Source organism: Pantherophis guttatus, chromosome 14 (assembly GCF_059756535.1).
Source record: "Pantherophis guttatus breed Tessera chromosome 14, ASM5975653v1, whole genome shotgun sequence".
NCBI lineage: Eukaryota > Metazoa > Chordata > Lepidosauria > Squamata > Colubridae > Pantherophis > Pantherophis guttatus.
The window spans coordinates 19,059,987-19,075,317 of record NC_142076.1 but is presented as its reverse complement, the minus strand read 5'-3'; the positions used below and the strand labels follow the sequence as shown (position 1 = coordinate 19,075,317).

At 45.0% G+C, this 15,331-nt stretch overlaps 1 protein-coding gene across 6 annotated transcripts in view; it reads right to left on the bottom strand.

The window, feature by feature from the left end:
- Window positions 1–13,040, bottom strand: part of TNRC18 (trinucleotide repeat containing 18) — a 72,869-nt gene extending 59,829 nt beyond the window's left edge. For 4 of the 6 annotated variants that reach the window (XM_087878642.1, XM_087878646.1, XM_087878644.1 and 1 more), the window contains exons 1-2: window positions 12,432–13,040; window positions 7,852–8,195 (exon numbers count right to left, since the gene is read on the bottom strand). In XM_087878642.1, the coding sequence (XP_087734768.1) occupies window positions 7,852–8,041 (190 nt within the window). In that variant the 5' untranslated portion in view covers window positions 8,042–8,195; window positions 12,432–13,040. The remainder of the gene's footprint in view (window positions 1–7,851; window positions 8,196–12,431) is intronic. The other 2 variants (XM_087878643.1, XM_087878645.1) reach the window with 1 other exon arrangement.
- Between the last annotated feature and the right edge of the window lie 2,291 nt (window positions 13,041–15,331).

Here is a 15,331-nt window from a genome sequence, read left to right as displayed (position 1 = left end):
CTAAACTGGGGTTATTTTCTTGCAGACGTTTAATTACCCAGCTAGGTAATATCATCAGTGCTAGGATGATAGAAATGGTAATAATAGAATTCAGACTGGCAGGCACCTGCCACAAAACAACCCAGCCTTAGCAATTGTCAATAAGAAACATTTGTTTAAAAAAAAAAAAAAGTTTGGATAGGGGGCGTGGCAATACCTGGAGACAGCAGAAGACAAGAGAGCGAGCCTTGGTGGTGCAGCAGACTAAAGTGCTGTTAAGTAACACCAGCTGCCTGCAATTACTGCAAGTTCGAATCTCACCAGGCTCAAGGTCGACTCAGCCTTCCATCCTTCCGAGGTAGGTAAAATGAGGACCCGGATTGTGAGGGCAATAAATTGACTTTGTATAAAAAAGAACACCGCTTAGGGGGGCCCGAAAGCCCTACTAAGCAGGTATATACAAAAATATGAAGGCTATTGCTTAACGCATTGTAAGCCGCCTTGAGTCTCCGGAGAAGGGCGGCATATATAAATCGAACTAATAAATAAATAAATAAATAAATAAATAAATAAATAAATAAATAAATAAATAAATAAATAAACAAACAAACAAACAAACAAACAAACAAACTGCAGAAGTCTACAAAATACAAAGACATCAAGTAGAAACAGAACAACGGTGGCAAGAGAAAGTGAAGGCCAATAGCGATAGGCGTCTTGGGTGCAATCCCCCCCAAAAAACATCTGGAGCAGCCCTTAAACATTGTCCGGCATTGACAAAACCATCATCGGTCAATTACAAAAGGCAGCTTTACTCGGAACAGGCTTACATCCTGCGATACCTTTAACATCATTCAACCATCCCATCTGCCAGAAGCCCTCCAGAGGCTGGAAACTGTGTTTCCTGACTTCCGGTGGGCCCAGAAAACCCAAAAATCACGCACGCATGCCAGAGCCCAGCTCTCATGCCCACCAATATGGCGGTTCACCATCACGGGTATAGGCTTTCCTGCTTGAGCAGGGGGTTGGACTAGAAGACCTCCCAGGTCCCTCCCAATTCTTTTTTTTTTTTTTTTAGTCTTGGCAAAGTTTGCGATCCTACACAAATTCCAGTCGACTCAGAAGGATGCTCCTTTCTGAGCCAGGACAGAACAGCCTTCCAGAGAGATAAATTGGTGTCTACAATCCTATGATTTAGCTCTTCAGGAATGTCCCGTTTCCCTTGGCAAGTCCTTCTAACTTTCTAGCCTGAACCACAAGAGACTCCAGCCACAGCTGTGCACAGCAGATGGACAACGGAGTTTCTTAAGGGACAGAAAATACGGAGGAACAATTCGTAGGACTGAATACATAACATATTTTATATGTTATGTTTTACCATGGTTGTTCACCGCCCTGAGTCCTGTTGGAGAAGGGCGGTATACAAATTAAATAAATAAATAAATAAAATACAGGCAGCCCTCAAGCTTACAACGGTTCGTTTGAGTGATCGTCCGAAATCGCAACGGCACCGGAAAAGAAGGGACTTACGACCGTTTTTTTTTCACACTTACAACCGCTGCAGCATTCCCCTTGGAAATGTTATCAAAGGCGCTCAGCAATCGGTTCATACTTATGACGGTGGCAGCGTCCCCCGTTTTGCGACTTTCCGATGAGAAAAGTCAATGGGGAAGCTGGATTCAACTTCACCGCTGTGTTACAAACTTAACGATGGCACTGATTCGCCAGGAAAGGTCGTAAAACGGGGAAAACTTAACGGACTTTAGCAACGGAAATTTTGGGTTCCATTGCGGTCGTAAGGTCGAGGGCTACCCGCATGTCCAGCTACCCACCCAGCCAATTCCTTCACTGGCTGCAGTCTCAGAAGACCCCAGAATGACTCTGTCTTTCCGGAATTGTGTCTTGTTCTGAGTCTCATCCAACAGGTGCAGTTTATTTAGCACCGTCCCAACCTTAATATATCCCACGACTCTAACCAAGGTTAACGCCGGCCGAGATTAGCATTAGCAGGTAAACCCAATGATTCCAGGGCATGTAATAACCCTGGCAATGAAGGGGGCACCTTCCCATCAGCTGCAAAGTGGTACTTTTAGACAACTCACAACATTCAGGGAACATTCAGGGAGCCTTGGTAGCACAGTGGTCTAAAGCACCCCTGTTATTAAGACCAGCTGCCTGCAATTACTGCAGGTTCGAATCTCGCCAAGGCTCAAGGTTGACTCAGCCTTCCATCCTTTCTAAGGTGGGTAAATTGAGGACCCAGTTTGTGGGGGCAATAAGCTGACTTTGTATGAATATACAAAAGTATGAAGGCTATTGCTTAGCACATTGTAAGCTGACCTGAGTCTCCGGAGAAGGGCGGCATATAAATCAAATTAAAAAAAAAAAAACATCAGATGCCATTTTCTGTCTCTGCTCCAGACCAGCAGAAATATCATGGATTTTTCTAAGCATCAATAATGATAATTTCTCACCGGGAAAAAAAACAGCAACCATGCTAAGATCCAGCAGGGGCATTAATTTACAGTGGGCCTGCAGGCGATTACATTCCTAAACCTTCCTAGGCTTTAAGAAAAAATAATCCCTAAATGCTAAAAACAGCCCCAATTCTGGCTCGGTTTTGAGCTCGCCTGCAAAGTGATGTCACCTCTTTTTTTTTTTTTTTTAAGAGTAGTACTAAGAGGGTAGAGGAGGTGGGGTGTGCCCGCGTGTAAATAAAACGATGTTTGCTCTTGAGCTTAGTTTAGCACTCTGCATTTGGCACCTCTGGGTTTTGTCAGCAGCTGGAAACATCACCTATCCCGAAATCCAATAAATCTTCCTTGCAAACTTCCCCTTTCGCTGTTGATGGCTGTTGGGTTTTGCAAAAAAAAAATTTCAAAGCGAGTTTTTCACGACTGCAAAACCTGCCACCCCACCAATCTCCTAATGTCAATTCTGCATCACCTCTCTCTCACCCAGAATTTATCCTTCTCTCGCCTCCCCCCACCCCTAATCTTGGGGAGGTGGGGGAGAGAAAACCACACCTATTCCCAAGATTATATACATAGTCTTTAGATAGATAGATAGATAGATAGATAGATAGATAGATAGATAGATAGATAGATAGATAGATAGATAGATAGAGCTAGATAGATAGATGATAGATAGATAGATAAATAGATAGATAGATAGATAGAGCTAGATAGATAGATGATAGATAGATAGATAGATAGATAGATAGATAGATAGATAGATAGATGATAGATAGATAGATAGATAGATGATAGATAGATAGATAGATAAATAGATAGATAGATAGAGCTATATAGATAGATGATAGATAGATAGATAGATAGATAGATAGATAGATGATAGATAGATAGATAGATAGATAGATAGATAGATAGATCGATAGATAGATAGATAGATAGATAGATGATAGATAGATAGATAAATAGATAGATAGATAGATAGAGCTAGATAGATAGATGATAGATAGATAGATAGATAGATAGATAGATAGATAGATAGATAGATAGATGATAGATAGATAGATAGATAGATAGATAGATAGATAGATAGATAGATAGCTTTTTTCCTTCAGGCAGCAGCAAGCACCTGCTGCCCATTGGGAGACTAAGGAGACTAAGATAGATCTATTTCGGACTTATAAACCCTCATCAGTTAGCCACACCTTCATCCCATGTATCCTCCCTGTAAAGGTACAGTATTCGTTTTCTTTTGTTTTCATTGGCCTTTATGTGTATTTCTCTTTAGCCAGGTTCTTCCTACGTAAACCAAGATTTTTATACAGCCCTAGTTCAGTGAAATCCCAATCCACTAGTTTCTAGGCTTTTTTTCTGGCAGCCAGCAAGCACCCTACTGCCCATTGGGAGTCTCTCTCTCTCTCTCTCTCTCTCCCTCCCTCCCTCCCTCCTTCCCTCCCTCTCTCTCTCTCTCTACATATATATATATATATATATATATATATATATATATATATATATATATATATATATATATATATATATATATATATACACACACACACACACACACACACACACACCCCAGTGGTGGGACTCAAATAGTTTAACAACCGATTCTCTGCCCTAATGATTTCTTCCAACAACCAGTTCACCAAACTGCTCAGAAAGTTAACAACCGGTTCTCCTGAACTGGCTGAATCCCACCACTGTATGTATGTATGTATGTATGTATGTATGTATGTATGTATGTGTATGTGTATGTGTATGTGTATATATATATAAAATGTACTTAAGGATTTGTGGCTGATTTGAAAAGGGCTGGAAAGTCACAAGACCTGCCAACCACATCGGTTGATGAAAATATATATATATATATTGATTTATTGTCTCTTCCAGGATGGCACACCTGACATTCCAGGTAAGGGTGGGTGAGCTGAGCATTTTTTAAAAAAAAAAAGAATCAAATTTGAAGAGGATAAGCGGCTTCAGAAATGCTATTTCAGTTAAGGTGGAGAAAAAATAAATCCAGCCTCCAGGTCAAGCAGAAAATGAATCATACTTGTCATCTTTTTTTTAAAAAAAGAGAGTTTTGTTCTTACCTGCACAGCAGGATTTTAAACATCTGCAGTTGCTTTAATAAAAAAATAATAATAACACACCCACCTACTTAAAACAGCACACTTCTGACTGTTTCTGGCTTTTATTGTGTGCCTCTAAAGCAGGCCTCACCACAAGCATGCGACTGAAGGGGAAATGCACGCATTCCAGTGGAGAGGCTCCAATCTCTTAACCTGTGCATTATTTCCCCAGAAAAAGACCCCTCTTCCGTCCCCTTTTCAGCTCAGAACGACAAGGGATTTCTCCGAAGCGCAGAGCTTGTCATCTGTTCTGAATTGCGTGTATCGACACGCAGACCCAGGGAAAAAAAACAAAAAACAACGCTGCTATTTTAAACTTTATTGAAGGACAATTCATTTATTCTGCCGACGCGTTTGCAGGAGAGACAGAAAGCAAAACGGGTTCAGGAGAACATTAAGAAGGAAAAAAGGTGGAAGAATAAACCTCGACACGTAGATTTATTCCTCAATCGCGGCCCTACCAAACACACACACACACACAACGCAACAGCAAGACATTGGGGGGGGGAGGAAATCACAACAGCTCTCCGACTTCAATTTTTAAAAAAGCTTTTTATTTGGACAAAGCCCAGAGTTTTCTTCTCCCGACCTCCCTTAAAAAGAAGTTTTAACTGCCATCTTAAGAACTCTCGCCAAAACCAACAATCCCAGATATTTCTTTACAAGATATTCCATTTGGAAACTTTGGGCTCAGTCGAGATAAAACCATTCGCAAGACAAAGGAATGTTTGTTTTAAAATGCCGGCCAAGGTTGTCCTATCCAGCATTAAGATACAGTTCGAGAACAGTTCTCCAAACTTGAGGGTTAAAAACAACCACAATAAGTTTAGCCAGGAAGATGATTTGAAAAGTTACTCTACAAAAGACTTCTTTCAAAGGGAGGACAGGGTGGAGGGGGGGGAAAAAAAGACAAGCGAAATAAACCAGCTTAAAAAAAATTATGCTCAACCCTCCATTGGCAATATTTTGCAATTTTAAAGTATGCATTAAAACTTTGGAATCCCCACCAAATTAGAGTGATCAAAGCCATCTGGTTTTTCATGCCTGATTTTTTTTTTAATTTTGTTTTGTTTTGAAGTACAGACTTATGACAGAATTCAGCCCAAAATTCCTGTGGCTAAGCGAGACATCGGTAAAGTGAGTTTCGCTCCTTTTTATGACCTTCCTTGTTAAGGGAATCACTGCAGATGTTAAGTTAGTAACCCAGTTCTTAAGTGAACCTCGTCAGGGACATTGCAACTGTCATAAATACGAGTCAGTGGCCAAGTGTCTGAATTTTGATCCCGTGGCCCTGGGGGGATGCTGCAGTGGTCGTAAGTGTGAAAAAGGGTCATAACTCGCTTTTTTCAGCCCTGTTGTAACTTCAGACGGTCACTCAACAAACTGTTGTAAGTGGAGACTACCTGTATCTCCTTTTCTCATATTTTCTATCATCTTGGTTAGGAAAGCAAACCACAAGAACTACATAAAGTCCATTTTTAAAAAAACAAAAAATCAAAATCAAAAGATCTTCCCTAGACAAAGATCTTGGACCGTGATGAGAATCCAGAAGACTCCCAAAAAGCAAAAATTTGGGAGAACCGTTTGCAAGAATATAAACAGCAGCTCCTGGCAAGAAATCTGGACTTTCCAAAGCGTACTTAGAATAAAACTCAGGCTTTTGAGTCCACGAGGGAGAGAGAGAGAAAAATCTACAATTCTCAGACAAAGACAGCAACCCCATCAGTTTACAAAACCAGACCAGCAGAAGAGACAACAAGAGCTTCAAAGTTCTCCAAAACTCATTCTGGAGCCCAACCGACAACAGAAAAAAGCAGGCCATAGAATGTGCCCGGGATTTAAAAAAAAAAAATCCAGGAAAACATAAAAAAGGCAGGAAAAACAAGCCATTAAAAACCAGACATTTCAGCCCTGACATTTAGCTCAAGATAGAATTAAGCTCAAGAGTTGAATAGCGTGTGTCAGCTTCTCAAAATAGGCACCAAAACCAACATTTTTAGTTCTCGCTTCTCTTAAATCTTAAAAGAAAACGCATTTCTTTCTTTTCCCTTGCAAATTGGGAAGAAGTATATATATATATATATGTACCATCTGCTAGCTGTCTAATTAAAGACAGATTCTTTTTTTTCCCCTCCCTACCCCAGCCAGGGATCTATTGACAATCACTTTATCCCATCCTGGTTCCATATAAACATGGTTTATATGGAACTTGGTTTGTCCTTCATGGATTCAGAAGGATTTTGGAAACATCTGGAGCTGTTTCTCAAGAGAAGACTGGCTCGTCTTTCCCATTTTTTCCCCTTTTTGTTTTAAATATTGGCGCCCCCCCCTTTCCAAACAAGGTTGGGGGGTGGCCCCCAGATGGCTAAACAGAAAAGGGAAGAATGGGGGGGGCAGCCCTAAACCATTTTTACTTAGAATGGGCTACTCAGGCATTTTCTGACCCAGCTCTCTACATTTTACCAGACGCCCCTCAGGCCACAATGGACTTCAGTCTCGCTGGCAGCTGAGGAGGGGTGCAGTTGGGGTTTCCTGGGGTGCCTGCAGGGCTGTTTTATGTCAGGGAGGGGGTGTGTGTGGAAGGTAGCTGCAGAAAACAGGCAGGGGAAGGGAAGTCTACCTCTGCAGGCGATGTGGGGAGCAGAATTTCTCCTTAAAGGGGTGGATTAAAGGGAAAGGTATTCATTCCCCCCCCCCGCCCACCTTAAAAGGGGGGATTAATGGGAAAGATTTGCACCCCCACACACACACTTTAAAAGGGGGATTGGAGGGAAAAGTGATTGAAGGGAAAGGGGTGACCCCCACTTTAAAAGGGGGGACTAAGAGGAAAGGTATGTACCCCCCACTTTAAAAGGGGGGGTTAATGGAAAAGGCTTGCACCCCCACTTTAAAAAGAGGGATTGAAGGGAAAAGGGTGCTCCCCACTTTAAAAGGGGGGGATTAACCGGAAAGGTATGCACCCCCATTTTAAAAAGGGGGATTGGAGAGAAAAGGATGCTCCCCACTTTAAAAGGGGGGATTAGCAGGAAAGGGGTGCACCCCCAGCTTAAAAGAGGGGCTTGAAGGGAAAGGTTTACACCCCCACTTTAAAAAGGGGATTGGAGAGAAAGGGGTGCCCCCCACCACAAAAGGGGGGCTTGAAGGGAAAGGGGTGTATCCCCTCCTTAAAAAGGGGGGGGTTGAAGGCTGTCCATCCCCCACAGCCCCCCTCCCCCCCTCCCCCCCCCAAATCCTTCCAACAGAAGAAGCCCAGCCAGACTCACCCGGGTGGGAATGGAGGTTGAGGCCGGGGGCGGCGAGGTATTTGCCGGGCGGCAGCGGGGTCGCCAAAGGAGCCAAGCGGGCAGCTCCGGCGGCGGCGGCGGCGGCGACGTGGCTCTCCATAGCCAGGCCGGAGAGCAGCGGCGGGGGGACGTGGACGGCGCGGGGAGCCCCCAGGTCTCTTCCATCCATCCTCCGCTGGCCGATGGCCGCCCCCGCCGCCGCCCTCCTCCTCCTCTTCCTCGGGCCGGCCCCAGCCTTAAAGGTGGCGGAGTCCGGAGCGCGCCAGCGGGGATCGGGGATCCATCATCCTGGGGTGCAGAGGAGCCTCTTCCAGCCAAGGAGCCTGAGGAAATGGGTGGGGGGCGCAAGAGAGGCTTTTTTTTAAAAAAAGAGAGACAGACAGAGAGACAGACAGACAGACACACCCTGGGAAAGGGGGAAAGATGGGGTTTTATTGGGGGGGAAGGGCAAAGAGCCCCCCTCCCCAAAACCTAGCCTTTCCGGGAGTCCCCTCCCCTTCTCCAGCTGCCCTGTTTTTTGGGGAGGGGGCACTCACTTTTCCTTTCAAGAGAGAGATATTCAGAAAGACTGGGCTTAAAATGCAGGCTAAAGAAAGAGGTGGCGGTGGAATAAATTATAAACAAAGTGTGTATTCCTGGTTATGTTTATACTTATATCTCTAATCTATCTAATATTTTATTTTTTATTTTAATTTGATTTATATGCCACCCTTCTCAGGGCAGCTTACAATGCGTTAAGCAATATCTAGTATCTATATATTTAATACATGCTGGACGAAAGAAAGAAAGAAATTGATGCCCCGAAGCCCACCAGGGAAACTGAGGCTCTTTGACCGACCCCCCCCCCGAGGATCGCCCCTTCCTCTTCAAATGGAAGTCCCGGGAGCTTGCAAGCCGCTCTCGGTTTTCTCAACAACGGCCGTCTTTTTAAACCCAGTTGGAAGTTTTTACGGACAAAAAGGAGAGAGGGAGGGAAAAAAATCGCTTTTTCTGATTTTTTTTTTTTTTAAAGGCTGGGAGAGCTTTTGCCTCGTCCCCCACCCCCCACCCCCCCATCCTGGGGTCGCTGCGGCCCCCCCCCCACAACCCCACCTTGGCGGATATATTTCCTCGCGAAGGGAAGGTGGACGGAGTCTTTACGAGAGTCGCTTTACCGACCGGCTGCAACCCAAAACGGCCAAGCAGGGCGGCGAACGAGCCGTTCCTCCCGAAACCCGCATTTAAAAAAAAAAAAACAGAAAAAAAACGAGGCTGCCCTTGAACCTCATTTATGGCGGCTGGGGGGTGGGGGGGAGGGAGACAGCTGTGGAGGAAAATTTAGCCCGCCCGGTTTGATCCCACCCTGTTAGCTTTTAATTATTATTATTATTATTTTAAAAAAGGACAATTTAAGTGGATAAGATCGCGCTGCTCCGGGCTTCCTATAACCTCGATTCTTCCTTATATTTTATCTATGTTTCTAACATTCATTCATTCCCCCCCTCCCCCTTTTTTTTCTCTATCAAACGTGACTTAACCTCCCCACCCCAGGGGGGAAAAATGTAAAAAGTGTCAAGGTTGTTCTTAGCTTTTAATGTTTAACCTTCTCTGCCTCACAGGCAGATAAAGAGCCAAGATATATATATATATATATCTTTTTGTGTATTTCTCTTTAGCCAGGTTCTTCCTACTTAAACCAAGATTTTTATGCAGTCCTAGTTCAATGAAATCACAATCCACTAATTTCTAAGCTTTTTTTTTTCTTCAGGTAGCCAGCAAGCACTCTGCTGCCCATTAGGAGATGGGCATATATCTTTATCTATCTATCTATCTATCTTTGCAGAACGATTCGGGTGGCTTTGATAATTTAATAGAAAACCATCTTCTTTCTTCTTTTCCCCCTCCCAGCGCCCCCTCACCAAATCCTTTCCCTCCCAACACTATAACTCTGCAGTCTGAGGTAATTCAACTCAGAAGCCCCGCCGTGGACATGAGGACTTGCTGCTTAAGAAATCTAGGCTGGGAAGGGGGAAGGGGAGGGAGAGAGAGAATGAGAACGAGAGAGAGAGAAAAAAGGAGAGAGAGAACTAGAAAGAGAGAGAATGAGAAAGGGAGAGAAGGGAATGTGAGCGAAAAGGCAAGAGAGAACTAGAGAGAGAATGAGAAAGAGAGAAAACTAGAGAGAAGGGAATGTGAGAGAAAAGGTGAGAGAGAAAAGGCGAGAGAGAACTAGAGAGAGAATGAGAAAGAGAGAAAACTAGAGAGAATGAGAACGAGAGAGAAAAGGTGAGAGAGAAAAGGCGAGAGAGAACTAGAGAGAGAATGAGAAAGAGAGAAAACTAGAGAGAATGAGAACGAGAGAGAAAAGGAGAGAGAGAACTAGAAAGAGAGAATGAGAAAGAGAGAGAGAAGGGAATGTGAGAGAAAAGGCGAGAGAGAAAAGGTGAGAACTAGAGAGAGAATGAGAAAGAGAGAAAACTAGAGAAAGGAAAAAAGGGAATGTGAGAGAAAAGGCAAGAGAGAACTAGAGAGAGAATGAGAATGAGAGAAAACCAGAGAGAATGAGAACGAGAGAGAGAGAAATAGAGAGAGAATGAGAAGGGAATGTGAGAGAAAAGGTGAGAGAACTAGAGAGAGAATGAGAGAGAGAAAACTAGAATGAGAACGAGAGAGAGGAAAAAAGGGAATGTGAGAGAAAAGGCGAGAGAGAAAAGGCGAGAACTAGAAAGAGAATGAGAAAGAGAGAAAATTAGAAAGAGAGAAAGAATGAGAACGGGAGAGAGAACGAGAGAGAAAGGGGAACCAGAAAAAAGGAGAGAGAAAAGGAATGAAAGAGAACGAGAGAGAGCGAGAAAAGGGAACGAGAAAAGGAGAGAGGGAGAAAGAGGGACCCAGGACACGTATTTTTACCCTTTAAAAAGGGTACCCAATTCCGCCTGTTTATTCAAGGACGCCGGCTGCAAAGCTGGCCAGATCCAGACGTGTGAGTTTACGCCCCGGTGGAGAACGCGCGAAGCCGGCGTGCAATTCTCCAGCTGGGCGTCTCGGAAAGCCGCGGATCTCCCCAGGGCCGCCGGGAGACGGTTTAAGCACCCCTAAACGCTTATGCTTTTTACAAGCGGGGGGGGGGAAGCGGGGGGTTCGGTTACCGCGTCGCCTTTTATTTAAAGGAATCGGCGTCTCGCTTCCCTTCCCTTCCCCTGTGCAAGTATTCCAAAACGCCGGACTGGATCTCTCCCCCCAAAAAAAACACCCGTGGAGAAAGACCGAAGGCTACGCTGTAATCCTTTTGGGGAATCAGGTCTTTCAGCGCCCTCCCCATTGGCCAGCTTGGCTTTGATTCCTTTCGCCTCCCACCCACCCCCCTTTTTTAAATTATTATTATTATTTATTTCGGAAGGCTATTTTCTACCTTTCTTGGAAAAGAAAAATGTTCAAACCTTGCAGTCTCAAGGTTGCCACTGATCAAGTCCCGCAGAGAGCAGGAACCAAAATAAATAGATATTATTATTATTATTATTATTATTATTATTATTATTATTATTATTATTATTATTATTATTATTATTATTATTATTATTATTATAATAATAATAATAATAAAATAAATGCCTAAGCTTTCATTTTATGCCGAATCAGGCTTTGCTGTCCTCTTGCATTCAAGGCAATCCTCTACTGGGGAGGGGAAACGGGGGGGGAGAGGGAAGCGGGGGGGGGGCAAAGGGGAAAAAAGGGGTGGGGGGAGAAAGGTCGAATTGAGATTTCTGCTCCGGGACTCCCGTAAAGGGAATTTCGCTTTCAGCGTAAAAGGGAAAGTTTTGGCTTTCTTCGTGCAAAACGACCCCCCTCCCCCGTGTAAGGCTCCACGCGTGTAAAAAAATAAAATAAAATCGCCATCCATCCTCTCGGTTGGTGTCCCGCTGGCCACAGGATTCCTATGGGATCGTGTGGATGTGCGGGTGGATCCACACGCCGCCAGATGCCAAGGCGCTCTCTCTCTCCGGGGCGAAAATAAACTTCCTTTGAAACTGTGTGTCTGTGTGGAGTTTGGGCCAAAATACGAAGAGATTTTTTTTTTCCTTCTCTCTCTCTCTCTCATTTTTTCCCCACCTCTTGCCTCGGTAATCCCGGCTCCCTCTCCCAAAATGGCTGAATTCCCGATTTTAATTAAAAACAGCCCACCCGAAGTGAGGCGGGGAAGGTGGTTGTGTGTTTTTTAAAAAAAAATTATTTATTTATTTATTTTTGCAAGAATGCCTGTTTTGCTTCGCTTTTCCTTTCCAAGAACGGGCGAAAACAAAACAAAACAAAAATGAAATGAAATGGGGGAGAGAAAAAAAATAGTATCCCTTCTCTGTTTGAAGAAATAGGCGGAGGAGGGAAGGAGGGGTTTTTATTTTTTATTTTTTTGCAAAACCCCTTCCGACCCCTTTCTCGAGACCTATAGGGAGGGGGGGCGAAAAGCTGACCCCCCCCAACAGCCAAGACTTTCCCCCGCTCCCCTCTTTTTTTTCCTGACCCCCCCCCAAAAAAACCCCCAGCCCCTCGCAACTTGGAAAGTTGGCCGGCGCAGCCCTTACCTTCGCTCCGGAGATGCCCTCACTGGTTTCCTAGCTCGATCCTCTGGGGCATTTTCTGTGGTGGGGGGGTCTCTGGCCCGCTCAGATCCGTTGCCTCCACCACCATCAGCAGCAAAAGGGGGGGCCAAAGAAACCCCCGTCCTCTTCCTACTCTTCCTCCCCCGCCCACCCACCCCCCAAAAATCCCTCCTTTCTGATTTTTACGCGCGGCGCGTAAAAACAAAAAATCTAGATGGCCGGCTGGAATCGGTTCCTTCGTCCGTTCCTGGTCCTCTCTTTCCTCCTTGGGGTGGTGGGTGGGGGTCTTGCAAGGATGGGCCCCTCCGGCACGACAGAAAGCCCAGGAAGGCGGAGGGGATCCGAGCTGCTGGGGGAAAAAACCACGATCCCTGGCCTCTTTGGCTGCCTTAGTTTCCCCTCCGAAGCGCGCCCTGGCTCCCGCTGGTAATCCTTCGCGATCTCCATATACAACTCAGCGTCGGAAATGGTCCCCCCTTCCCCTCCCCGCTTTCCAAGTTTCTCTCCGAGGATGTTTTTTTTTTAAAAAAAAAAAAAGGAGAGAAAAAAAAAAGCGGGGAGGGCGAGGAGAAAGGAGGGAGGGAAGGGGGGAGGGCTAGGAAAGAAAGAAACCGAGCAATGAAACGAGCATTGTTTCGGCCAAGCCCGCCCCTCCGCCCCTCGGAATGTCCTTCTGGCTTTCCCCATTGGCTGCCCCGCCTGCCACTCGCGCTCGTGGAAAGACTTTTGGCTGGCCGCCAACCTTATCAAACCAATTATGGAGCTTGGGGGGAGGGGGCGGGGGAAGGAAGAAGAAGGAGAGGAGGAGGAGGAGGAGGAGGAGGCGAGCAGTTTCTAGCCTCCCCTAGCAGGCTTGGCTTGAATGAGCAAAAGGAGGGGTGGTGGGAACTTTTAAGGGCCGTTTCCAGGCGCCCCCCCACCCCCACCCCTCTTTTCCAATTCCCTCCGCTCCGATTCAACCTTTTCTCTCTCTTTTCCTTTCCTTCCCCCCACTCTTTTTCTTCCTTTCGTCCCTTTTCTTCCTTCCTTCCTTTTTTTTCTTTTTCCTCCTCCGGTTGATCGAAAGGGAGAGAAGAGAAGGAGGGAGGGAGAGAAAAAAAAACATGGTGGCGATTGGATTGCGTGGCCTTTTTCACCGAGCGCCCGCCCAGCTTAAAAACTGCCCTTCGCTTTCTCGGATTTTTTTTTTTTTCCTTCCTTTCTTTTCTTTTTTTCTTTCTTTTTCTTTTTTTTTTAAAAGGACTTTTCGAGTAAAGTAAGTCAGACAGAAAGGCATTCTTTTTCTTCTTCTTCTTCTTCTTCTTCTTCTTCTTCTTCTTCTTCTTCTTCTTCTTCTTCTTCCTCTTCTTCTTCTTCTTCTTCTTCTTCTTCTTCTTCTTCTTCTTCTTATTATTATTATTATTATTATTATTATTATTATTATTATTATTATTATTATTAGTTAATCTTTAGTGAGATTCACAGCCTTTGAGGCTGGTTAATAGCTCAGCAGCTCGAGTCCTAACCAAGGACCTAGGAACTGTTAAGGTATCGTCGGAGGATGATGATATTATTATTATTATTATTATTATTATTATTATTATTATTATTATTATTATTATTATTATTGAGGAATTTGGAGAAGGGGAAGGGGGGGCTGGAAGGTTTTGCATCGGCGGGGAAGGTGGGGGGAAGGAAGGGGTTTCTCGCTTCCTGGGCTTAAGGGGCCGGCCACGCGTGGGGGTGGCTGCGGTAAGAACACGGGTCCCTTGTGCGTGGATTTGATGTTTCGAGCTGGCCAGCTTCGCGCGGGAGGAAAGCGCGAAGTTTGACTGCCAGGTAAGGTAAGCAAGCACCCCATCTCAGCCTGGGGGGGGGGTAGGGTGGGAAGGCCCGATCCCCCTTTGTTAAAGGGTCCCACCGATTTCCTCCCGGCGAAAGGAGGCGGCCGCAGCCTCTCCGTGGAAGCCGCCGGATCCCGCATCGGAAAGGACCCCCTTATTCGTTAGCCGGAGCTCCCTGGAATTCCTCATCAGCCGCCGAAGAGAACCGAGGCACGATGCGCCTTTGACCGGAGCAAAGAATCGGTGTGTTTATTCGTTTGTTTTCTTTGTTTTTCTTTCCCCATCCTTTCCAAGTTTCAGCCTTGTCGTTGGCCAAGAATTGTAGCCAAAATAGCTCTACTGTACAGACGTTACTTCGGGGAGGGACTTTTTGGGGAGGGGGGCAGCGGCCAAAGGAAGGGGGCCCGTTCTCCCCGAGTCAATTGTGAGTAAATCTCCGAGTCAATTGTGAGTAAATCTATTTGCTTTTGTTAACCACCCCCCCCATCCGCCACGGTCGCTTCCCTTCTTTTTTAAACAAACGTGGATTAAAGTCCAGCGGTCTTTGTACTCGTGTGATCTCAGAAACAGGAGGTGGGAAGGTTCCCCCCCTTATTTTCTCTCTTGGATTGCAATTATTGGGACCCCACCCTCTCCAAACCTCGGCCCCCCCTTCTAGGTCCTTCTCGAGCCGTCAGCGAACAAAGGCTCCAGATTCTCAAAAATTCCCCCCAAAAAGATAATTATTTTTGAAGGGGGAAAAAAAAAAACCCCTTAAATTTAGTTGAGAAGGAGGAGAAAAATGATGCTTTTTTTTTTTTGCAGGAAAAAAAATGCCAATGAAAAATGTCCAATTTGCTTTTTTCCCTCCCTTTTTTGGTTTTGTTCCAATACACACAAAGGGAATAAATATGTGTATAGCAAAACATGTGTTACTTGCAATACTTTTCTGTGAGAAATACTTCATTTTCTGGAAAAAAATTCAGGGGTGCCAACATTTACGGCTCTGACTGTATATATTACCTCGCTTTTCCCCTTCCAGCCTTTCGAGGGAAACAGAAAAAAAGGTTTAAAAAGCAT